At 33.0% G+C, this 26137-nt stretch overlaps 1 protein-coding gene across 1 annotated transcript in view; it reads right to left on the bottom strand.

The window, feature by feature from the left end:
- Positions 1–10868: 10868 nt before the first annotated feature.
- Positions 10869–26137, bottom strand: part of LOC149779501 (putative serine carboxypeptidase CPVL) — a 32783-nt gene continuing 17514 nt past the window's right edge. Inside the window, exons 9-13 of the mRNA XM_089938640.1 lie at positions 25105–25236; positions 22709–22807; positions 19894–20067; positions 14890–15072; positions 10869–12487 (exon numbers count right to left, since the gene is read on the bottom strand). Coding sequence (XP_089794766.1) covers positions 12389–12487; positions 14890–15072; positions 19894–20067; positions 22709–22807; positions 25105–25236 — 687 coding nt within the window. The 3' untranslated portion in view covers positions 10869–12388. The remainder of the gene's footprint in view (positions 12488–14889; positions 15073–19893; positions 20068–22708; positions 22808–25104; positions 25237–26137) is intronic.

The raw sequence follows: 26137 nt of genomic DNA on the forward strand, positions 1-26137 counted from the left end.
GTAGTCAGAAATAAACAGCCACCTCTAAGAGATTATTTAATTGGCTGACAATAGCTAGGTTGATGTTTCGTGTCAAATTTTGGTGTGGGTGAGTCCATGTAGCTAATTTGCATAGGCAAAGTATACAAAGTAGAACATATCAATTCGTTGGAAGCTAAGTACATCGAGAGATGTGCTGAACATACATTGTTACAGATCACTGCACTGTGGGAGAATACTGAAGGCAACTTTACAGAGTTTGTGATCAAAGACAATGTTTCTTTGAAGTTGAATTTTAATCCCATATTGTTATGACTCTGGTCAAAACATAAGTACCAGAAAGAAGTAAAACCAAGAAGTTTGTAAAACTTAAATAATTTAATTATCTAAATTATAAATGAAAATTTTAGAGGAACTTAGAGTATTATGAAGTGAATCCAAATAATCCCGAGAAAGTTCTATTAAGGTCTAAAAGAATGAAAGGTTCCATATAAATTTCAGAGACGGAAATGTACTGGTCCGCCAATAATCGTGATGTCGTCAAAATGATGTTGTCCAAAACTCAGTAGTATAATTCACAATATTTCTAAAATAATATTATAGACCAATGTACACTTTTTATCTCCACTGAACAATCCAAGCAAATGTTTTTCCTCTCAAATAATATCTATGTACACCATACGTTGTGTCTGCTGACTTGATGTTACAACATTAACAAGAGAAATAAAAATGACCTCAAAATAAAACTGAATTGAATTGCTCAGTTCTCTCCTTATAGACACAATATTTGTGTCTCAATATACCCGACATGACAGATCGTACTACTCAATATAATGTTTAGAAATACCTATTCATGTGACTTTCCAGTGGGAAGAAGGACGAATCACGTAAACATATTTACTAATAATTCTCTTATTAGAAACTGACAAGACATAAGTAAGCATCTCTGTATAGATCCTATGCAATATTACAACTGTAATTATAAGTTACTGACCTTACAGAGCTTCTATGTTGAAATCTATGTGCATAAATGTAAGTATATTTATTACTATGTTGAAAAATATGTGCATAAATGCATGTATATTTATTACCATTCTTATTACCAGCTAAAGAAAACATGCTTATACGCTGTCACTTGCATATCGCTGTTGAAGGGAACCCAGCCATGACTTGTATCATACAGTATGTCTTCCATCGCTAGCCTAACATTGTATCAAAATAGTTACACGGGAAAAATTCAAATGTAGCTGTTATGTGACACTCTTACTTTTTTGTTGTCTTGGATTATTGGCACTGTGCCTTCTAGTTTCTTACCAAAACCTTCATTTGCATTTTTTTCTCGAATCTAGTATTTTGATAAACTTGTAAAAAGATATGTATCTGATAAATATATGATAGCTCATGCCTCAATATGCTTTTCTACGCTATATGTTTTAGACCCTAGTCTGCATTGTCTGAACCATTCTGTTTGCGAAAAGTTAGGAATATTTCTCCTAATTGTTTCAATTGTGAGAACGGTATTTTCAATTACTACGTCTCTCACGTTGTTGACATTACGAATATCACATTTATTTGCTTGTTTGAAAGTTTTGTTTCTGACTCAGTGAACTCATCCACATCATTAACTTTATCATCTATACTTTCAAATGGACATAACAGCGGCTTTAGGACGTTCACAAAATTTAATCAACCAAAACCTAAAGCATATACTACACAAGTGTACATGGATTGTTTGCAAAGAAATTCCTGATACAACATATTATCCTTAGGCACATGTGTCGTGCACGTGCTTCCAATACGAAGGTGTTCAGTATTGTAAAATACTGCATGATTCTGGTAATGCAAAGTTAATGGAGACAAAATGAGCATATAATATCTTAAAATAGACCCTATGCACATGCACCAATTCCAGCTCTAGATAATCACAAAAACGTAAAGTCATCAGTACAAATTACAAACATTAGATAAAATCATGTACCAGGAGTTACAAAAAATATAGACAGACATGATATACAAAATGAGAGAATGATTATTTCTTCTGTCGAAACTGTGTTCAGGTGAGAAAACTTTTTGAAGAGTGTGAATCTGGAAGCAATATGCTATCAGCAAAACTCAGCACAAATAAATTTCAAAACTCCAGGGAATTTGACTTTGTCATGCACAGCAGCATGGGGAACATTTAATTCGTTGCACATACTGCAAGCATCATATGGACATGAATAAAGTTCATACCACCTGCATTTAGTATATTCAACACACTGAATTGAATAGTATCTCTATTATTATCGGTTATCTTAATTTTATTAAACTACTATTGACTGACTCAGGCTTTACAGGATGATTTTAGCTATCAAATAGACTGATCGAAAGACGATTGTAAGCTCACACTCATGTTTGTACAGTTGATTTGTGCTTATAAAACGTTAATACCCTTACTGGACTTAGGCATTTATTATTGCTGTGTTACCTGTAAAACCCCAATAAAACTTGAAATGGTTATGTTACTCCCCTTCCCCAATCAAATGGCCAATCCTACATGAAATATATATTAATTTTTTCTACCGAGACATTCAGTGGTCAAACTGCAACAGATAGAGTTCTGACAATGCTACCGTTATGTTCGTTATGATTGTTGTTGTTATGAGGTTTAACGTCATTTTTCAGCACACGATAGGCTATACATGGCGGCCAGTATTAATGGTGGAGGAAGAACCCGGAAAAACCCCGAAAAGAACCACCAACCCACGAGAAGCTACTGGCAAGCTTTCTCACATACCCACATTGGCTGAATCCGAGACTCGAACTGTTCGTTATGAATGTCCATCATGAACAGGATTTGCTCAAACAATGCAGCAGGGAAGATTGGGCTTTCAACATTTTACAAGTCATGCCGATGTTCTATCAAACGTTGCTGCCAAGAACATGAAACCAGAAAACCTTAACAATCTTTTTCACAATGGCCCAAATTTGTCAGCTTGCATCCGGTCTTGAAGAGCTTTCAAAGTTGTTAATTCTGCGGTGGTTCCTACAAAAGAAAAAAATATTTAAACGACTTTTTCTCAAAAAGTGATCAATAGAATTTGACCAACTTGACACGAAGAATTCTGGCATAACAATATAAATTTGAGGATAATTATGTGGCTTCAAGTTGGTTGTGCTATGTCCCGTGACTATACTTAATTTGACGTAAAATCAATAGTATATGCTGTCACGAAGTCCAATAGCAATATACGGTGTATATAAGGAGAACTTAAAGCAATCAGAATTATTTCGATTTTTGGAGTCGTTCACACTTACTGGGTTCCAGCTATAAGTCTGCAGACGTGTTTTATGATATTATTCGAGCGGAAATAATTGTTTGGACAGTTCAGTGGAAACAGAAAGTGCTCATGATTTGGACTATAATATTATTCTGGATAATGCAATCTTAAAAACTTCACGGTTCTAGGACGACCAGTACATTTCTGGTATAAAAATGGAGACATTAAAATGGTACTAGCAGCTGCCTCACCTGGCACTCAGCATTAAGAGGTCAGTGATAGGACTCGTCAGCCTGGTGTCAGGATAATGTGACTGGGTGGGACATTGTGCTACATGTCTGCAGCATGATGCCTCAATCCTAGACATCACAATAAACTGCCAAACTGCAGACATCATAGCGATATGACTGTACAATTTTAAAGCTATGTTGAAAATCCAAATCACACACACACTCACATTGCCAGTAATAACATTTGTAAGAAACTTTCCTTTCATTTATGACTTTCATACACCTTTAAAAGGAATAACTTCGATTCACTTCATAATACTGTAAGTTGCTCTCAAATTTTTCATTTACAAATTTGATAATTAAACTGTTTGTTAAGTTTTATAAAACTTCTTGGTTTTGCTTCTTTTTTCTTACTTAATTTGTGACCATAGAGTCATAGCAATATTAAATAATAAGAAAAATAAACACAACAAATAGAAAAAATTCTTTAGAAGGTGTCTTGAGGGGAATAGCTAAAGTATTGGCTACGGTATTTTCAGCACATTAAACGTTATATGAGGAACAGGACACAACCTTGAACTCAAGAATGTAGTTTTGGATATGGCATGTGTGAAATAGTCTGGTCCAGATATCAATTAATATATTATTTTCATTAAAACATCAAAAGTGATTAAAATTTAACCCAGATAAGGCAAGTCAAATAATTACTATTTTCCCAGCCATGCCATAAACCTCACTCCATGATTTTGTGCACAGACAATGATCCGTTACCTTTTATTGTTTCATAATATTTTACCCACGCCATTCAACTTAACTTTTAGTGGCATATTTAGGCATCTCATCCATATTTTACAGTACTTATCTTTTTGTGCTATATATATATATATATATATATATATATATATATATATATATATATATATATATATATATATATTCAATGATTGTTTCCTAGGCTTTTGTCGTCATGTATTCATTTTCTTACGCCTTGCAAGATGTTCATGTTGCATTGTAAGTTGTTAAGAACCTTTGATGTAGCAGTTTTTAATATATAATATGTAGCTATAATAACTTAACAACAATAACATGATATTATGGCCAGGACGTGAGAGAGAGAGAGAGAGAGAGAGAGATGACTGATTATTGACCGATTTCATATTGCTTTTGATAATGTTTCTTAGTTATACAAATTGTTTTATATTTACATTCAAATATGTCTTTTTCTGGTTTGGTTAAAGTTGTCTCCTTTCATCTTCTTCGCCTTAAAATCCAGTTTATTTGGGGTACTTATTAACAGCATGTGCCACTGAATTTGCATTGTTAAGACTATGGTCTTAAAGTAAGTAATAGAAAAGAGTGAAAACCAACAAGTTTTGTCAAAGTCAAAAAATAATTTATTTCCCCAGAACAGAAAATGAAAATTTAAAAATAGAACTTAACAGTAGTGTGAATAAAATCCCCAATAGTTCTAAAAGTTTTACCACAAGTGTAAATTAAGAATGATCCAACTAAATTCCAGCGGTATTCCAAAATATCTTCCAATATATGTTGATGTGCAGTAGTCTAGAACGTTATAATGTGTCAATGGCTTGAATTGTGATGATGTGCTGACAGTCTTTTGATGTTTCACAACAATATAATGCAAAAATGTTCTTGTCTGAATTAACTGTAATTAAACAATAATATTTCTGTCCAAGAATGTTATTGAAGATTGTTTGGTATTTCCAGTGAATCATAATTTGAAAATTGAACACAACAATAAGACTGATTCTGCCATAAATATTAAGGCAAGAATGAGTAATTTCTCAAGTAAACAACATTAGATGTTAAACTAAAACACATAAATAGAACCAAGATGGCGGTAACAAGTTCATTTCTTCATAATTCTAAGTTATCAACAGGATAAAATCTGTTACTTAAATTAGACTACAGATCACGGTAAATCTCCGCTTACAGGTTCATCCATGGGTAATACAATCGTTCTGTACTCAGAATACAATGAAAATGTTTACTTCATTGATAATGATCCTAATATTTAATCATTCTCAGATACAAATATTAGTTGCATATTGCGGTGTTTAGAAGTCATTGGTCCTAGTCAGGTACATAGTGAACATGATTTTGAACAAGTCAGGTAGAAAATGTATATAACATATAATCTTTAAGAAAAAAGAACAAATAATACATATTAAAAATACATAACAGTAAGCCATTTTAATGTTCATTAACTGGATAGGATTTTTTAATTTTCAGACGTATTTTTGATAACATTTTAACATTCCCCAGTCTGCTTTTTTAAAATAAATTATATTTATGGGGCGAATTGCTCTGAATGTTTTTTTCCCGTGTTAGGATGAATTGAAATAATATTGTCACTCATACCTGGTATAATGGAAACCTGCTGATAAGAATTTAATTAGGTGTAAGGAATAGGTCTAAAATGTTCTCAAATCGTGTTGGCTTGGTTATAATGTAAAGAATTCAAACTGGTACAAAAATTACATGACTACTTTTTATATACTGTTGTTTTTTTTCCATTCTTTTCCCCATTTAAGTTTGACTAAATTGAATCGACTAAGTCTAAAATCACATGCACTAATGACCATGTTTAAATTTTCACGTGAGAATTCAGCATCTGTGGTTACATATTTTTCCCACTGTGTGAAATATGGCATGTTTTATATATTGGAAATGTATGGATATGTTGCAGAATCCGAATGCCAGAAAATGTTCTTGTTGTACAACAAAGTTTTTAAGGTGATGTGAAAAATGGACTGCATGGTAATTTGAGTGATAATATAGCCTTTGCGATTCATTTGAGATGCATTGTAGCAACACACAGCATCCCTCAAGAAATCACTATATGAGGGGAAAATACTGTACTCTTACTACCTATTGAAAACTGCATTTTTCAGGCAATATCCACCTTTCATCGTCTTTCGGTCTGTAATAAGATTCTATATAAAGAAAATTTCTAATTTAAAGCTAAGATACTCTTAGGATGCGAAAATCGATCAATTATAGGACTAAAATGAACCCAAATAATCCGGGCACTTGGCCACAGGTGCTCTGCATATAAAGACTGCAGTAACAGACGAAAACGACAGCTTAGTTTAGTCATGTTCAACCAGAATCGACTTTTCCATGGCTTCATGAAAGCTTAGTAGGTAAAATGAAAATGAAAGTTCATATCGGAATGCAGATAATGGCTTTCACTAATATGATAAAGCGATTTCATTAGCTAATTAGACGAGGTGTTGCCTTAAAGCTGTCATTTTCTTTAATGTCATTTCCATACATCATACTCTTTTGGTTTGTAATTAGATTTTATATAAAGAGATTTATCATCCTTAATTTCTAATGTCTTTGTTGACCTGAGAAATCTGTGTTAATAAAACTCGTCAAATGAAAAGCAATTGCTCTGAAGACATATTTTTAAAAATATATTTCAGAATCGGATATAGAAATATATCAGTGAGACAAAAATTTTATCACCACACCTTGTAATGGCGATAGCACATTTGGAACTACTTTTCCCCGACGTTTTGGAGATATATCTGCCCTCATGTATGTTATCCAAAACCTTATTTCAAGATTAGGCATATTTCAGTCTTCTTCTTCTGCTCCGTCCTTCTCTCCTTCCACATCAGGATGTACAGATCTTACTATGGGTCAACGGCAGGCCATCTAAATTCAAATTTCAAACGAGATTTTACTTCTCATTTTTCCAGTACTATCTGTCTGAATATCCAATATGATACATCAATGTTCTCAGACACTGATAAATGTTTTGTTGTCATAAATGGAATTCCGAATCGCATGTACAATAATCCGAATTTCAAATATGTATGAAACTCCATATGGAAAATATCTGATTTAAATTTCGCGAACAATGATTTGGACAAATATGTTATTTGTTGTATAAGAGCTCAAGTTGTAATGAGTCCATACTGTAGCTTCAATTTTAGAACATGCACCCACTAATGTCACATGACCTTCGCTTAATAAACATGCAAGAGACAGAAGCTATTTACTGCAGGAAAGGCCGCAAGTATTTCTGTTTATTATAAACATAAACGGTACTATTTAAGTTTTTCTTTTTCAGTAAAATAATATCAGAGATTTCCGGTATACATCAAAAATGGAATAAATCTGTCTCTCTTAATTTTATTTTTTCGAGTCCGATGAAATATTTGTGTTGATAACAAGTCAGTTTAACATGTTCTCCAGCGCACATCTGAGCTAGGAACCAAAATATATGTGCTCAAAAGTACATAACACCTGCTTTGGAAACCAATGGTCATACCTAAAAAGCACGTCGAAGCAATAGTGAATCCATTATGCATGTCACTATTCCGGATTGATATTAATTTTATTCATGATGATGACAACCACGCTGCTGATTAAGTTAACAATATTAGCATTGCAAATTCTTGACATAGCAATATGCGGGGAGCTTATTATTAATGTATGCCTTTTCATCATATTTAAGAATATGTTTAACATTTTAGAAAATGCCAGTTATTATTTTACTGACCTGCTCTAATGAAATTAGAAATTATCTGATAAACTTACTTAGGACCAACTATAATTAGTTCCAAAATCTAGGTGAAACTGGCAGAAAGTCTGTTACTAATTACTTGGTTGTCAAGTGAATGTGTGATACAAGTCATATTTAAAAAAGATTAATCATGTTTTCATTCCGAATTACTTTGAAATTTACCGTTTTTATTTTCGTCTATTTAATTATTTGTTTGAAAACAAATATAGCAGAATGCATTTATAATCATCATCACCATCACGGTACTTATCATCATCAACAAGAGCGATAACAACCAGTGTGGTGGTAGTTTATTACTTCTTGTTGCCTCTCGATGTATATTTTTTTTTCTTTGTTAATCTACATATAAATCCATCTCAGAACTTTTGGCTAGGTTGGCCTTTTTATGAGATAATTTATGTCTTGTTTGATCCAAGATTTGTGGCTTGGTTGGCCATGATATGAGATAATTTATGTCTCATTTGATCCAAGATTTGTGGCTAGGTTGGCCTTTGAATGAGATAATTATGTCTCATTTGATCCAGAATTTGTGGCTATGATGTCCTTGATATGAGATAATATCTCTCACATTTGATATGTTTCATTTGATGCAAGATTTGTGGGTAGGTTGGCTTTAGATAATTTGTCAAAATCAAAGAAATTGCTTGAAGATTTTAATAGCTTGATTTTAAAATAAGAGTATTACTGTATAAACAATTTACCCCCCAACAAAAAGAAGCTGTAGAGGGGAAGAAGACTGTAGTCAACAATATCATCATCAGTAGTTGTAGTTGTAGTTTTCAGGGACTGACCTGGAGATTCTCTCTGTGGCCGTTCCATTTCGAGAAATCTTCGATTGTTATGGCTTTGAAAGCTTTTTCATTCCAAACTGTGATATTTTGAGCTTAAACTGACCCTCTTCAAATCCCTCCTCCTTTTGAACCACTGCATCAGCGTCAAACTCACAGCAAGGATAACTACATCTCAGTAATTACTATCTATAGACCATGAAAATTTCCTTGCAGAACTAAACTTCTATCAATGCAGTGAAAACACCCTCAAGTGGTTTACTTCTTACTTTACCGATAGAGTGCAAAAAGTATCTTTAATGGTCAACTTTCTGAAAGTAAAAATATGAATTGTGGAGTACCACAGGGTTCTATCCTTGGACCTCTGTTATTCATTCTATTTGCCAACAATTTACCTCTTAAGATTTAAACTTCAGTTTCTTCCATTGACCTCTATGCAGATGATACAACACCATCTGAGATGGGTAAAACCAAAACGGTACTTAAATAAAACTTACAAGATGCTCTCAACTGACTTCAAGTATGGTGCAAGGAAACAGTATGATCATAAATACAGAAACAAAACGAAAGTCGTACGAGTTACAACAGAACAAAAACGAAGAAAGCTAGATAGCGACAAACTCCAGGTTCTGTGTTTGACAATGTGAGCCTTAATATGACCTCTCAAGATATAATTCTTGGTGTATTCGCAGAAAACAATCTTACTTGGTCTATTCACATTAAACATGTTTCAAAACAGGTTAAGTCCTATCTTTAGCTACTGAGGAAAATTAAAACATACATTCCTCTTCAATATAGGGTCATCTTTTATAAAAGTTATATTCAGCCATATCTGGACTACTGTAATGTAATTTGGGATAATACCTTTAATTCAAACATAACTACACTTTAAATACTTCAAAAGAGGGCTTGCCATTTAGTTCTAGATCAATGTATAGGCAATTTTCAGGATGCAATGAATAATATAAAGGTTTTAACAATACATGCAAGAATATTTGTTAGAAAAGCCAAATTAATGTATAATGTATCCAGAAAAGCCATTTATGTCTATCTAAGCAATATCTTTCACCAAAGAGATGCTGATGGTACTCCAAATTTAAGGTCCATAATAAGTAAAACTTACGTTATACCAAGGCCAAAAAGGGAATTGTTTAAATAAAAGTTTTCAATATGCTGGTCCACTGGTATAGAACAACATTCCCAGTGACACAAAATAATCGCTGGCTTCCTTGTGCCGACTGTCACCTGACAACCCAAACAGATATTGTGTTGAAAAATTACCTATACCCACACAAAGGGCAAGGTAATCATAAGGAAATATCCATGATACAGGTGTATAATGTACCATTTGTGCAATTGCTTATACTGAATGCTATTTTAAGAAAAAGTTCTGCATGTGACAAATCGATATTATTAAATCTAAAACGTGTTTTTACAAAATCTGCATTTATCAATGTTTGAGTTTTAACACGTTTGTATCATTTAATTTCTCAATTTCTTTTATGCAATCAATGACTTTCCAGATGTTTATTCTGGTTATGGGACAAAATGACAATATGTTCAATGTGACTTGGAATTTTGATGGTTGTTAGAAAATTTAAAATTAATATGGAGTTAATGTTATTTTTTTACAGTAGGTTATCAATTAAGGTGGCACGAATCCAACCTCCTTATACATGAATTCCTTATGTATCTCCAAAATTTAAACCTGTCATTATTTACTGAAGTAAAGTTGAATATAGTTATTTTGTATAGATTTTGTTTTTGTACAAAAATCCAAACAACTTTATGGCAACAGCAAATTGGTAGACCAGTTTATTGTATATAGACCAGTTGCAGCTTAGTGACAACACAACTATATCAGTCACAGCAACCTTCATAGCCCCTGATTATTAACGAAAATGGTTTAAAATAATCGGCAACATCTTTGAAACTGATAAAAGACATTATATATTTTTGAACTCTTTATATACCCATAAAATGATTAGACTACATAAATAAAACTAAAAACTAAAATATGGTCATCAAAGTTTAATTTTTCCTGCATCAACTTTGTTTTGAAAAGTACAATAAGGTTATCAAAATTATTATGATTCAACGTGCATAAATCACAGTGGCACCTCTCATACATCCATTGTCTTTCAAATTGTGGCATGTATAGTCTACTTTACTAACTGTAATTATTGAAAACATAGTTCAAGTGTGTTAACTACATACAGCCGCTATGAACATCACACATTGCAGAACACAATTGCTGAAACTTAAAAACAAATTGATCAACTCAGCTCTGAAATTCCCACTCTGATAAAAAATGAACAGTACTAATCCTAAACTCCAACAGATTTCATTATCAGTTTCTGAAATTGTTTTGTTTTAGAGACCAATTAGTGCTTAGATAATTTTTTACTGTACTAGTTTATGGTTTTCATCCACGAAATAGTGCTCTAAACTGCTTCAGACTGTATCAAATACAATTGTTTCAAATTTGGACTAACGTGTTCTATGTTAGACTGTAGAATCAGGCGGCTTGGTCCTTTAATATTTATGTGCGTTTCAGGTAAAGTCAAGGTCATTTGCAAACTTTGGTTATGTTTTTGGTCAATGTTCGGTTGTGTGACTGTGAATCTCAAATCAGGGCAGAAATAGCTGCCCAAACGGAAAGCAGGATAAGATATATATATATATATATATATATATATATATATATATATATATATATATATATATATATATATATATATATATATATATATCAGATACATTAACGCTTGCTCAGATAGTCACTGTATTTTAAATATCTGCTTTGGCTTTGGTTAAAATTTACTGTATTTCCACAAGTTCTGAACCCCTGAGGGAATAACATCCTTGTTTGCACAGCATAATCAGTTGCACTGCCTTTTCATCTTCGCTCCAGTGATTTTCAAGAAAGTTCATTTTCATTGTCTTTTGAAAGTGAAAATACACATTTATCTGTAGCAGGCTAGGTAACAAGATAAACATAGTTTCATTTTGATTATTAAGTAGGAGCAAATTCTGATCGAAATGCAGTCCCCAGAGTGGTAACAACCTCAGAAAATCACGTGCAAAATTATCATATACATATACATGGATCTTATTATTAAATTCACTAAAAAAAATCTTTGTTATAGAACAATATAACACATTTAACCAAAACTTGATCTGAAATGTTGTTTCTATAATATCAACAATCTCAGCCAATCTTTTGCAACTTCCAAGGAAAACAGGAATTGTTACATATATGTATTTTATTACATGAAATTTTCCTGGTCTACTTACAAATGGAATGCTTCCAGTGACCGTGACCTGGAATAGTAGATCCAGCCCAGAAGGATACAATTTGAGCCAGATTTAACATTCGCCAAGGAAAGGTGGCATCCCAAATTCAGTTAAGACCAATGCCTCACACGAAAATGGATCATGTTACTAAATTCTACGTTTAGCTCAAAACATTAGGAATTTTTTTTTTGCTTGTACAATTGTATGTCAGTGTAAATTAAACTGATACTTTTTTATTATTGTGATATATTTTATGCAAACTTAGAGTATGATCTAGGAGAAAGATTTATTTTCTATAAATCTCTGTATCATGTCCCACCCTCGGGCAGGTTGGTCGTATGGCAGTATGTGTCCTGCTCCTCGTACAATCACCTTGAAAAAGAAAACAAAGATAGTAAATCAGTCTGGTTGTAGAGAGAAAATCAGCTTGTTCACAGCGTGTTTGAAAACAAGATACACTGTATTGTAGTTTAACGAAAACATTAAATTATTTTATGTTGATTGGAAAACAAGTTCTTGCAATTGCTCATATATTGGCATAGTGTTGTATTTTGTGGTGGTGGAAAATAGCTAAGCAGGATTAAGATATATTGGCATAGTGTGGTATTTTCTGGTGGAGGAAAACCGATAGCTAGGAGAAAATGATTTGCTGTTGGATGGGTAAGAAGTTATTCTTTCACATACTGGGCTTATCAAGGAATGATTAAAACAAACACTCATAACGTCTTTCTTAGCTATGTATTGGATAATATTTCTCATGTTTATCTTGGTTTCACTGGTATCTTGGAGTTCATAAATACTTTACCAAAAGATACTAAACTCATGAGACAACTACTTTACCAAAAAGCTAGATTGCCTGGTACTCCTTCATACCGGGCATGGATGTCTAGACATATCTTTTATTACATGCTTAGAAGGGATATTGTCCTGAATTGCTGGCTCCTAATGAATTCTCTTCCTTCAGAAGAAAGCAACAATCTGCAAGCAACCAACACTGTCAACTTGTCTCTTCTCCAAACGGTTTGTATTAGCTCTAAAGTCTTTGGATTAATCTTGGACAGTATTTATATAAAGAGCATAATCTTTTAAAATGTGCTTCATGTCCTTCACATCTGGCAGCCATGGTCTTGATCTGTCAGTTGGATCTGCTGGTTCTTCAGAGTTTATAAGCTTCGGCTGATCTCCACGAAACGTCTCTCTCACTCGATCACTGTGTGCATTTAACAAGTGTTCTTCTATCTCCTCCTTTGGACATTCAAGTCTCCTCGATTTTTTGTCTCCAAACATCTTTTTTGACAAAACCAAACATATTGACATTGAAGTGTGATCTCTTCTACATATGCTACCTTCTGTTCTTTCTGATGTTCTCTGCTCTTCTTGATATCATCACTCGTGCACGTAGACTTTTTCTAAGGTCACACAGTCCCATTATCACTTCATCCACTACATTGTGATACCTTTTTGTCAGCCTCCACAGCTCTGCTCTTATGTTTGAAATCTTCCAAAGTCTATTGTTATCTTTGGGCAATATATTTCTCTGCTAATTTTCTGACCAACCAGAATGCCTCCTGAATTCCACCACTATGCCATATGTTTTTTTTTTTTTAAAATAGGTTCATTCTTATTCACATTCCTTGTTGTTGTGTTGTGAAAAGTATTTAAAGAGATGTACAGGAGAAATCTGCTGTTATCACAAGTTGGACTTCAAAAATGTGATCTCTTAGCCTGTATACATTAATGGCAAGGAGGACTGGTCCAAGACAAAAAACAGCAACAAATCCACATGACCCAAACGTGTGATTCATCTAGAGTTTCTCGGGTATGCCAAATCTTGTCCGTTTATAGGTTTCCACTTAATGACAGTCTTTATGGGATTTTGTTGCCACAGACATGTTCAAAGTTATGAACAGTAAATATGTATTCTTCAAACATTTACTGCGTCCCGCGATGGAATATTTACTTGATGGACTAAAAACCTGTTCTTCGTCCTCCTGATGATGGGGATATATTTCATATCTCTTAATAGTAAATTTGTTTTACACAAGCTGCAGAGATTAATTGAAAAGACAGCCAAATAAGAAAAATAAATAAAAGCCAGAATTAATCAGGATTCGTCACAGAAAGTGGGTATCATATAAAAGAAAGCGGAAATGTCATAAATACTATTTTCATTCTAATCCATTTGTGTAGCTAAGACATATTTCCTAAAACTATAACTAAAACAAGTAATAGGCAAGGAAAGTATGCAAATGTAAACAACTTCCAGAAGTATTTATGTTTATAAGGTACAAAACTATGATTGATATATAGGATATTATTTGTGCATTTACAGTTTGTGACCATTAAAAATATATTGATATCAAAAGTAACATGCCACAAGTTCTTTGCAGTATGTTTTCATACGTGCCATCCAATAAAGTTCATGAATCATTCATGTTACAAACACAAGTTTAAGATTATATTCCATTGGTTGACAATTACATTTTTTATCTGCTAACTTGACAAGGATAAAAAAGGAACACAGTCATGCAATCCATATTTGTATTCTTTATTCTATTTATGCTGTACTACTTACAAGATATTTCACTTGCTCAACAACACTTTTAACTTGTCCAGGCTAGTTGGGCCTGGTAATTCATGACTATACAACTGCAACGACCTTGTATGCTTAAGTTGCTATGTGACATGTTGTAGTTTTATTCAGCATCACATCAAGACATTATTTCACAAAACCTATAAATGACAACTTCTATGCAATAAACCAAAGTTATTACCTGATAGAACTGTTTGACTTGTCTGACATAACCAGCAACAACTGTATCTTTAGGGTTAATTTTCCAGATCTTTCTCTCTGCCTTTCTGTACATGACTTGTCCGCTCCAGGGGACAGTTAAGAGGAATGCCTCTGTCAAGGGCACAGCTACGATAAGGTCCAGTTGTCCATTATAAAACATAACCTACATAGGCAAATGGAAAGGTAGAAAGGGATGCTTGTCAAAATTCTTTGAAACTTTTTACTAGTGAATCAGTTGGAGATTTTCTAAATTAATATTCATAACAATGAAGAGTAAGATACAAATTCAACTAGAAATGTATCCATAAAAACGATGCCACTCCTACATTCTTCTAGATTGGTACATGTTGCAAATTGTATGCCTGAATGCCAAAAAGGGGCTCAAACGCGCATGATGAAAGAATAATATGTGAATGTTGATCATATACTTTCCAAGTTTCAATCCATTTCATTCAAAACTGGGTGAATAGATGTTCACACTAGAATTATCATACATAACCACACATGCTCAAAAACGCACACTTAAGCAGAATGTCTCTTGAGAAAATGCATCAGATCATGAAAAGATATGGAAATGTGAATCCTGTGCTCATGTCAATAATGTCTGCCAATTTTCATAGCATTTCATAGAAAACTAAGCGAACAGTTGGACAGAGAAAAATTGGCACATCCAACACAAAAATGGATGTAACTCAGAATAAAAAATGCATCCAAGTATGACAACAGAACAATATCTGCACCTTGATCAAGTAATGTAAAACCAAGTTTCCAGGCAATTAATCAAAAGGATAGTGTCTTTTTGCAACAACTGGAATTATCATCGATGCCAGTCTTAATGTTAAAGAAAAATATAAATTTTTGAAAAACAAGTCACTACTAATGCTTTTCACAGGATTTGACAGAGAAAAACAGAATTGTTTTGGATGTACATATGGAATAGGGCAAGCACTAACGCAACTTGGGAGAGAAGACATAATTATGAATAGTTCTTATTTTGAAAATATTTTCAGAGCAATAGCTTCAAACAGAATTAGCTGATAAGTTCATAAACATAATCTCTCTTAACTGGTTTATCTACAAATATTTAATTCTTAATAATTTTCTATGGAAGTAGGACATTCTTTAAGACTTCTGATTAGCCTATTTATGGCCCTAATCTGTGTTGGTAGATGTGTTGAATATCTCTGCATGCTGGAAGTACAAGTAAATATGTCAACAAATCCGAAATGGCACCATTATACAACTGACAATTCTTCGAAAGATGACAAGAACATCAAATTGATATGTGTATCAATAATGTATCATATCACATTTTGTTTACTGCAGTTCATATCAGTATGCAGCACAGGCATTATGGCTGACCCTTGCCATGACCAGTACATCTTTGGCTTGCCCCACATTTAATAATCCACTATGTAGGCACTGTTGGAACATAAATGACTCGAGAGATTGTTGACCAATGGTTTGCATGACCTTGAGTTTCAGTCAAATTATGCGGTCAATGAATGAAACTTACTGAACATAAATCATTATCTACATATTACACCTACCGAGACCACTGATTTTTACACCACAAACAGCTACTTTTTAAAAGCATTTATCCGAGAAACATCTTCCTGTATGATTTATAACAATGAAATATCTGGTGTTTCAGTAGAAGGCTGAAAACTTGTTGAAAACGAATTTTTAAAGTAAAATATGTATATTCGATAATACTTAACCAATTATAATCCCTTAGGAGAACAACTACTACCTCGCAAATCCAACAATCCCAGATAAAACTGTTTAGCTGAAAAAGCTAAATGTTATCTGCCCATTTAGGTGGCAGTCAGTCAGAGGGACCATACATCATTATTTTCATATGACATGATCATGACCATGACAACTGAGTCTATATCCTAAACTCTGTAGGTTTATTTTTTAACTATTCATTCACGAAAAGATCTTCCTTTATGATTTATAACAATATAATATCTGGGGATTCAGTACATTGATGGAAACTATCTTCCCTATTATACTATTTCAAAGGACTTTTAACAATTAATAATAGTCTGGTGTCCCCTAGTAATTAGGTCATTCAAATATAAATATATACATGAGCAGGCCTATACAAATATAATTATATACGTGAATAGTCCTAATCAAATATCAATATATACATGAATACTCCCATACAAGAATAAATATATACATGAATAGTCTTATGCAAATATAAATCTATACATGAATATTCCTATTCAAATATAAATATATACATGAATAATCCCATTCAAAAATAAATATGTTCATGAATAGTCCTACATATATAAATATGTTCATGAATAGTGTTATGCAAATACAATATAAATATATATATGAATAGTCCCATACAAGAATAAATATATACATGAATAGTCTTATGAAAATATAAATATATACATGAATACTCCTATTGAGATATGAATATATACATGAATAGTCCCATACAAAAATAAATATATTCATGAATAGTCTTCTGCAAATATAAATATATACATGAACAGTCCAGTTCATATATAAATATATACATGAATTGTCCATTGCAAATATAAATATATTCATGAATTGACCCATTCAAATATAAATATATACATGAATAGTCCCATACAAGAATAAATATATGCATGAATAGTCTTATGCAAATATAAATATATACATGAATAGTCCTAGAAATATAAATATATTTAATTTGCATTGTTTGTTAGACTTTTTTACATTTTAATTTCATTATATGTTATTGTGAAGTAACATGGTATCATAGATTTAGCTGTGTCAAAAATCAAGTTTATTTTCTACTTGATCTGAATTATTGATATTTTTTAATTCTTTAAATAACTAATACATAGCTAAAATTTTTATTCTCTATGTGTATGTGTTTAATGTTATTATCATTATTAATAGATGTAATCATGTTTATTTGGGTCTCGGTCTAGATTATTGGGATTCCACAGGTGTACCTCACATAGTCCAAGTTATATAATTTTAGTAACAGACTTTCTAATTATAGCTAACATTTTATTTTGTAAACAAAAAGAAGATTCTAGAAGGTTCTTTTCCATTAGGTAATAGTTCCTTTTAAAAATGCCAATTGTGACCTGAAATCAAATAGAGGAATACATTATCTTGTCACTGGAAAAATTATTCATGCATGAATTAAGATGTAGCATAATCAATTTGTTTCATCGTTTGTGTCCCGTATTTCATTCGGGCTGGCTGGCATTTATTTCGTCAAATTATTCAATTCAGTGATTTTTGTTCTCTGGAAATACAGAGTGGTCATAAAAGAATAATATTCTTGGACAGAGACATTCACTAGGATTCATAGTGAATTCAAACCTGGAGTTATTTACTTTGTTTCAACAAAAGACTTTTGGCAAATCAAGACTTTGGAAGCCATCACAGTCACATCGTTACACTTTCAGCACTGGACTAAATTTTGGATTCCCACTAAAGTTTATTCAAAACTTTTCTCATTAGGACTTGTGTTTGTAATTCTTAGATTATTTCTGGTTTAATTCGCAGTACCGTAAGTTTCCTTTTTTATTTTCTCATTTTCACTTGTATTATAGGGAATAAAATTATTTGTTGAATTATACAAAGCTTGCTGCTTTTGATTCTTTTCTGTTACTTATATGAGGATCATTTTATAGACTGGTAAAATATATACATTATCATTTCTAGCATGTGTAGTTATTTTAGAGATCATATAATAGCAAGAATAGAAGGTGTTATGTGATGTGATTTTTACTTTTAACGTAGCTTTAACAATTTTTCAGTCATATCGCTACGATGTCTGCAATGTGGCAGTTTATAGTGATGTCTAGCACTGCGGCATCATGCCGTAGACATGTAGCATGATGTCCCACCCAGTCACATTATCCTGACACCAGGCCGACCAGTCCTAACACTAAACTCTAAATGCTGAACGCCAAGCGAGGCAGCTGTTAGTACCATTTTTTAAGCATCTGGTATGACTCGGCCGGGGATCGAACCCACGACCTCCCGCATCCGAGGCGGATGCTCTAACCACTAGGCCACCGGAGCGGTAAAAGAATAGAAGGAATACATATGTTGATTGTGATATGTGCATTACGTTAAAAACATTTGATAATTTTATGAAGGTTTGTACGGACATAAATATCTACATATTCATTCAACAGAGAGCAAAGGATTGCTAGATAATAATGCCCATTTTTTAAGTCAATATGGTGCACTCCACAAACTATAGTCAAGGTACATGATCTAGAACTAAACTTATTACGTACAACTAATATTCCTTCATTCAGTCAGTGACCTTAACCATTTGCCTTTTCACCCCAAAATGAATAGACATCTGTCTTACACATAGAAAGTCTCTGAATGTACATCATCAAAGGGTGAAATTTTTGTGCAGAAACCATTTTTCATATTATATGAAATATTATCTTATGACCCCAAAATCATTAAGCTTCTTCTCTACTCCAAAAGCAATCTATCAACAAAGTTGTTCAGTTCTGTGATGTAGAGTTAGTTTTTGTGCAGAATCCATTCCTCTTTCAGTTATAGTGACGATGACCTTTGACCCCTAAAATAAATATGCTTCTTCCTTGATCCAAATGCAGATATTTTGCATAAAGAAAAATATGAACAGCTGGACAGACCAATGGAAAGACAATATATTCTCTTTCCTTTGGCTGGTGTATACAAAAAAATAGCAGTAAACAAGACTGCAAGCACACCTATTTTAAAAAATATGAAATGCAGTTCTCTTATGATACATTCAAATTTTAGGAAAATGCATTTAAACATTATTGTAAATGAAGTTTTACTGAGTATCTAATTAATCCATTTTATCCTTTTAAAAAAAGTTGTCCTTATAACTGACACATATAAGTATAATATTGCGACAAATTTATATCTTGAATTTTCAATTTCCACTGGTTAGGCGTACACACATTAACTTTATATACTCATTAGTTTGGATTACCTTGTAATTCTCCATGAGAACAGAGATCAAAGGTTTGACCGTATCCATGACATCATAAAGCAGGTGTTTCTTTACCTCTTCACCATCACTGTAGATGAGGTTCCCCACATGTATTGACCTCCTAACGTATGGGGAGGTTACAAAACTACCATAGTAATTAAAGTCAGCTGGTTCCTGCGAAAAGCAACATGAAGACAAATTTAACATGAAGACAAATTTTAAAAGTTTCACTTCCATTTGTTTGACATTTACAATGAAACAAGTCCCAACAAATTGTGTTATATTTCTTCAATAGCAGCTCAAATATAGACACATGATGGTCTTTGATTTGGAGAAGACTGAAGAACACAATAATCTTGAACGGTTGATCATTTATCATTGTATACATTCCCAGATTAGCGATCAGGCATGGGATAGCTGAAATGCAAAGCATGTGCATTACTACTACACAATGTCCCTTCTGAAGCTATGGGGTTTCATCAACATATATTGCAGTATTGCTGGAACAGGATATATTCAATATATAACAAATTGAAGAAGGGATATGCAGCATAGTGGTTGACATACTCCCTTAGGAATATCCAGAGGCAGCATGTGCTAGAATGCATGTCAATATTTCTCCAGATTCCTCCACCTCAATGCTATGCACCCTCTCTATAATCTTTCTATCACAATGATATATACCTTCTCCATGATCTCAATGTTCTCTATAATTTCAATTACCTGCACCCACTCAATAATCTGAACCATCCCCATAATATGAACCATCCCAATAATCTGAACCATCTCAATGATCAGCACACTCTCGATGACCTCCACCATCTTAGTGATCTTCAACATTTACACTGTCGAGATTACTTAGCAGTTTTTTTTAATAATTTTGTACAAAGGACACACACTAAATTTGTATGATGTTAGTTTGACAATTGCATTACATTTGGCATGAATGTATTGACATAACTATTCAGTAACTGATAAAGACTAAAATAAATATTACTTAATGCCACAGACTCTCTCTCTACACAAGAAATTTGAACTAAGTTCTTGAACGATTTATGGCCCATAAATTATATGTTGAAAGCATCGTAACTTCGTGTATGAATTTTCCATTTTAGCGGGTAAATATATGTAAAGATGTTAAGAACAAGTCTTTATCAATACATAAAATTTGCAAACGTTTCATAAGAAGAATTGTTTTGCACAAAAAGCATGGCATTCAGAAATATTTATTACTAGTTGGTTTAATAGACTACTCGGCCACTTGGGGCCCCTCTATGGATTAATAGACCACTCGGCCACTAGGGGCCCCTCTATGTATTAATAGACCACTCGGCCACTCGGGGCCCCTCTATGGATTAATAGACCACTCGGCCACTCGGGGCCCCTCTATGGATTAATAACATTAGAAGGGTGGAGCAGATAATGAAGTCATCATAAATATATAGTTGATAGATGTCTTTTAAATGGTGGCATTTGCTGTCAGAACATAAACAAGAAGTAAGTAAATGCATATGTTTAATGGCATATCAGCAGAATAGTGGCTATAGGGGACAAATTAAACGTAAAGTTATAAACTTGTAGATATGACAAACTGCACAAAAACTTTAGGAAAATCTGCAGATGGAATAATTTAATGCATTTGTATCAATATTTCAGAAAGGTTATCAACTGTTTATTGTTTACCAGTGAATGACAGAATAAATAAATAAGGAAAAGAAATAAGGCCTTTGCTCCATCAAGACATTAAAAAGTTTCCTTGTCAAACATTTTCTTAATGGAAAGCTAAATACAGCCATTACAAAACACAAGAAATTATTTTTAATATAGTTATCTTCTTTTTTGAAGTAATAAAATGTAGGATTTAGCTATAAAAAAAAGGAAACTCATATGCAACAAAGTGGAATTCCTGTCTTCATGAACGTTGGAATTGACGTGAAAGCAAAATCTGTATCTGAAAGGTTTATCATTTACAACTAATTTATAAACTGCCATTTATGTTAATTTAAAAGTTAAAATGCAAATGGTACAGACCCAAATCTGTCATTTCATAATGTGTTAGCAGATCTGGGTCTTTGCACAATTTGTTAGGAGTTAATCTGTTTAAAAAATACAGGCGCTGATTACTAGTATATTATACAATCAGGGTCTATATTATTTGCAGTTATAGTCTATGATAAGCAAGTACATATGTTAACTGTCACTGTGGCAAATACACAGATATTAGCAAAGAAACTTTCAGCAATAAAAACAACTTACAAGATTTAATTATATAATTGGAGAAACAACCTATATAGATGTGGCACAGATTAGAACTTAGGATGCTAGAGATGCGAGGAATAATGTTGAATAGAAATGTTCTAAGACCCAAATTTTGTATTTACATTGAGTCTTGAATATTCACACATTTAGTAAAAGGTGAACCCATTATAACATTCATTTCAATATTAGAACAAAACTAAAGTCAATACAAACTTAAAACAAACTTATCTCATGCTGCCTTAGATCAAATGTTTGGAATCCGAAAAGGACTTTGTCGCACTTTCTGCATGATTGAATCTCTTTGTGCGCTTAAATATCTTCAGTTCTAAACCATCGTTATTTGTTGCAAGTTTAATTTCTAGTTAGGAGGGTTTTACAAAAGTTGATAAATGGAGTATGAACTAATTTGATGCCAGTGATGAGTTTATTATGTGAAATGGCTCCAGTATAGGTTAAAACAAATTATGATTCCCTACTTGCAACCAATGCCAAAACTGTATTGCCTCTGTTTCATGACCTGTTAGTACTTGAAAGAAACGATAACCATGCACTTTACCTCTGTTAATAAAAAGTTGAACGTGATTTTAGATCCTGTGACGTTATAGAAGTAGGTGGGATATTTGGTTAGGCTTCCAGGGAGTAGTGAATCAATTATCTGGAAAGAATGGAGTAGAAACAATTAAGTCAGGAGAGACACAGTTCATGCAGCAAACTAAAATTCTGAGACCAATTATTAACTGGTAGTAAAAGCAATTACATGTTTTAAGCACAACATTTCTAAAGTTTGTACAGAATCAAGTCATATATTTTTTTTTCTAACCAAACTAGAGCTGTTCCGCTTAAACAAACATGACACCCAGGGAAGGCAGTTTTTAAAAAATATGTCTCAGGGTATTCTCATTACTTTAACAGAAATGATAAAATATTCTCAATTGCATCTTTGTGTGATTACCCAAATGCCTTCTCTGGGACCCAAGTATGTATTACCGGTCACCCTCATACATAATATTTTCATATTTTTATAAAATAATAACATGGCACCATTGTTAAACAATACGAAAAGAAACAGACCTACAGCATCTTCATCTTGAGCCAAAATGAAGAAATCTGACTTCAGTGTCACACATTTCCACAGGCATGGGATTGATAAATATGCCAGACCATTGCAGACCAGTAATATCAGTCACTCCAACTTGCACCAACTTTTTATGTAATAAAAGAATCTGAAACGTCTGTTCTCATATATAACCATAAATTGGTGCACTTTTATAAGCGGATAGTATTACAAGTAACATGTGAAGGTTGGAGCACGGTGGAAGTTGTTGTTCACAATGGACTTCTATTATAACTGCATATGATATCAGAAAGTATATGCATCTGTCCCTCTGTCTATACAAGCAATAGAAATTCATGACGAACAATTATGTCCATAACTGCTGACCAGATTTTATGACCATTACGTATGACTACCAAGATAATTTACTCAAACTTTGACATGACCCATGGTCATTCTCATCAGAGTCCAACTACAATCCCTCAATGACCACACATTTCATTTCTTATCAACTGTAACCCTCCCTGCAGAAGCTGATAGTGATATGTTCACTTTTGTCCATGACAATCTTTCATGACCACAACATCATGGATCTCTGATGTATTGGAAAATAAATTTTCTTTATGATTTAGTAATATTTCATCCAGAATCTTATTTCAATGGAAACACGTGATCTCTGAATTTTGTAAACCTTGTATAACGTCTCAGTGCCTCCACATCCATATTAAATTATCTTTTGACAACAATGTACAAGGACTGACAATTTACTAAGAAAATTTGCTGACTTAAAAGTAATGATCATTGATCATCTTCAGCAAAGTTTTATTTACAAGTAATGACCATTCATTATTCAGAACAATTTTTGACTTAAAATGACTGATAATTCATTTGATGAAGGAAAGGTATTTATTAACATACACCTTTATCATTAAAGTGGAACGTTTTATAACAGAAATTAGGAGGGTGTTTCTTTTGCTATCAGTAGAAATTAGCAGGATGTTCATTAGCTATAAATATAAACTACGAGAGTGTTCGTTTAGCTATAAAAAAGAGAAATTATGAGGGTGTCTTTAAGCTATAAATTTACAATGTCAGCACAATTATTTACCGTGTGGTTTCATTAAGCCAACTCCATGTATTCATTGAATGGCTACGTCAAGATTACAAAGACTAGAACATGTGATGAAAATGTTTTACCTTGCTTAAAACTCCATGTTCACATAAGTCACATAATTAAACACCAGCCTATTATTTTAACTATAAGAATATTACAACTACATGTTTTGGTAATCTGTTTAATACTAACTTTGGACAATTTTCCTGATTGGGCTAAATTAATATTTTTTATAAGGAAATAAGTAAAAGCTTACACTTATGCACAATTGTGAAGACTCAAGAAAATTAATGATGGTATTGTTTTCTTTCACTTAAGTGTAATTATATATGGTGCATAATAATATATACTTACTCAAAGTCATCCAATAGCAAGTTAGTTAATCTGAATATTGCATGAAAACCGTTTATGAGATAAGACTGCATCATGTCTTTATGAGTTCTCATTATCATCGTATGTGACTGAACTATGTCTTAATGAGTTCTTAATAGAGTTGCATTTTAGTATTGTATGAGACAAGAGGACTGCATTATGGAGTTTTTATATAGCTGCACTATGTTTTTGTACAGGACAATACTGCATCTTGTCTTTATGAAGTCTTAATACATACTGCATTACGTCTTTATGAGTTCTTAGTAAAGTTGCATGTTTGTTTGAGACAACACTGCACCATGTTTTAATGAGAACTTGATAACGTGCATTTTATGAGTTCAAGTTATATTTCATTAACATTTCTCTATACTAGATGGATAGATTGATGAATGGATGGATGGATGAATCTCACCTGGAAAGCCTTAAGAAACTGTTGGTCCTGAATGTAGGCCACAGCCATGTCGGTCATGGATTGGAAGTACGCCCTCTGATTTTCATCCAGCAGACCAATACTGTACATGAAGGTAGCATACTCAGGCATCATCTGCAATTGGGAAAATTTATCGAAACTTTAAACAAGATTATCTCGAGCATAATGAGTACAATGAGAATTATGATGAAGTCTAAGGCTATAACACAACATTGGTTGCTTTATGTACATCAGTACATAAAATCAAACCTGGATCTGTACCCTCTGCTATGAGCAAACAATATTTAATTTACCAACAAAATGACAATGGACAGAAATTTTATATACAGTCATACACTATAATGAGTGAGCACTCACTGAATGCAACACGCAGTTGTTTAATGGCTAAATAATGTATTTCAGTATTCATAAGAATGGCTGTAAAACAAAACTAAATACAACACAGGAGACCTTTATTTAATCCCATAACTATATTTAGTGAGAAGGGTATACAGAAAAAGTACATATTGTCTTGAAGTACAAAAATTAAAAACTCAAATGCTAACTTTGGGTATCAATTACTTAAGTACATATAGCCTTGTAAGCATCTTCGCTAGCCAAGGTTATGATGTGTTAACCATATATACACCTCGGCAGATCGTTCAGATATTTCAGAGCTTTTTTGTCTTAGCAGCATCTATTAGATTTCATGAGTTGTCTCCCTTAGTATATAATGCCAGTTAACCGATAGCATGTAACAGCAGTACATTGTACTTCGGCCAAAAGTGGTGAAGGTAATCGACTTCAAAAGGATACTTTGCAAGTTTAATATAGAAAATATTACTATATACCAGAGAGAAACCATTACAGGTGAATCTGAGCGAAAGAATGTACTTGTACAAATATAGACTGGCAGTGAAAGATTACTTACTTATGAGTCCATTCCAGTTATATGCTCCCTTTGTCGCGATCTTGTAGGAACAGTGTTCAAATTTGAACAACTTGATTTTGACTGCGTGCCGTGAATTGCCACCTT

Source organism: Sinohyriopsis cumingii, chromosome 17 (assembly GCF_028554795.1).
Source record: "Sinohyriopsis cumingii isolate HCF-2022 chromosome 17, ASM2855479v2, whole genome shotgun sequence".
Lineage (NCBI taxonomy): Eukaryota > Metazoa > Mollusca > Bivalvia > Unionida > Unionidae > Sinohyriopsis > Sinohyriopsis cumingii.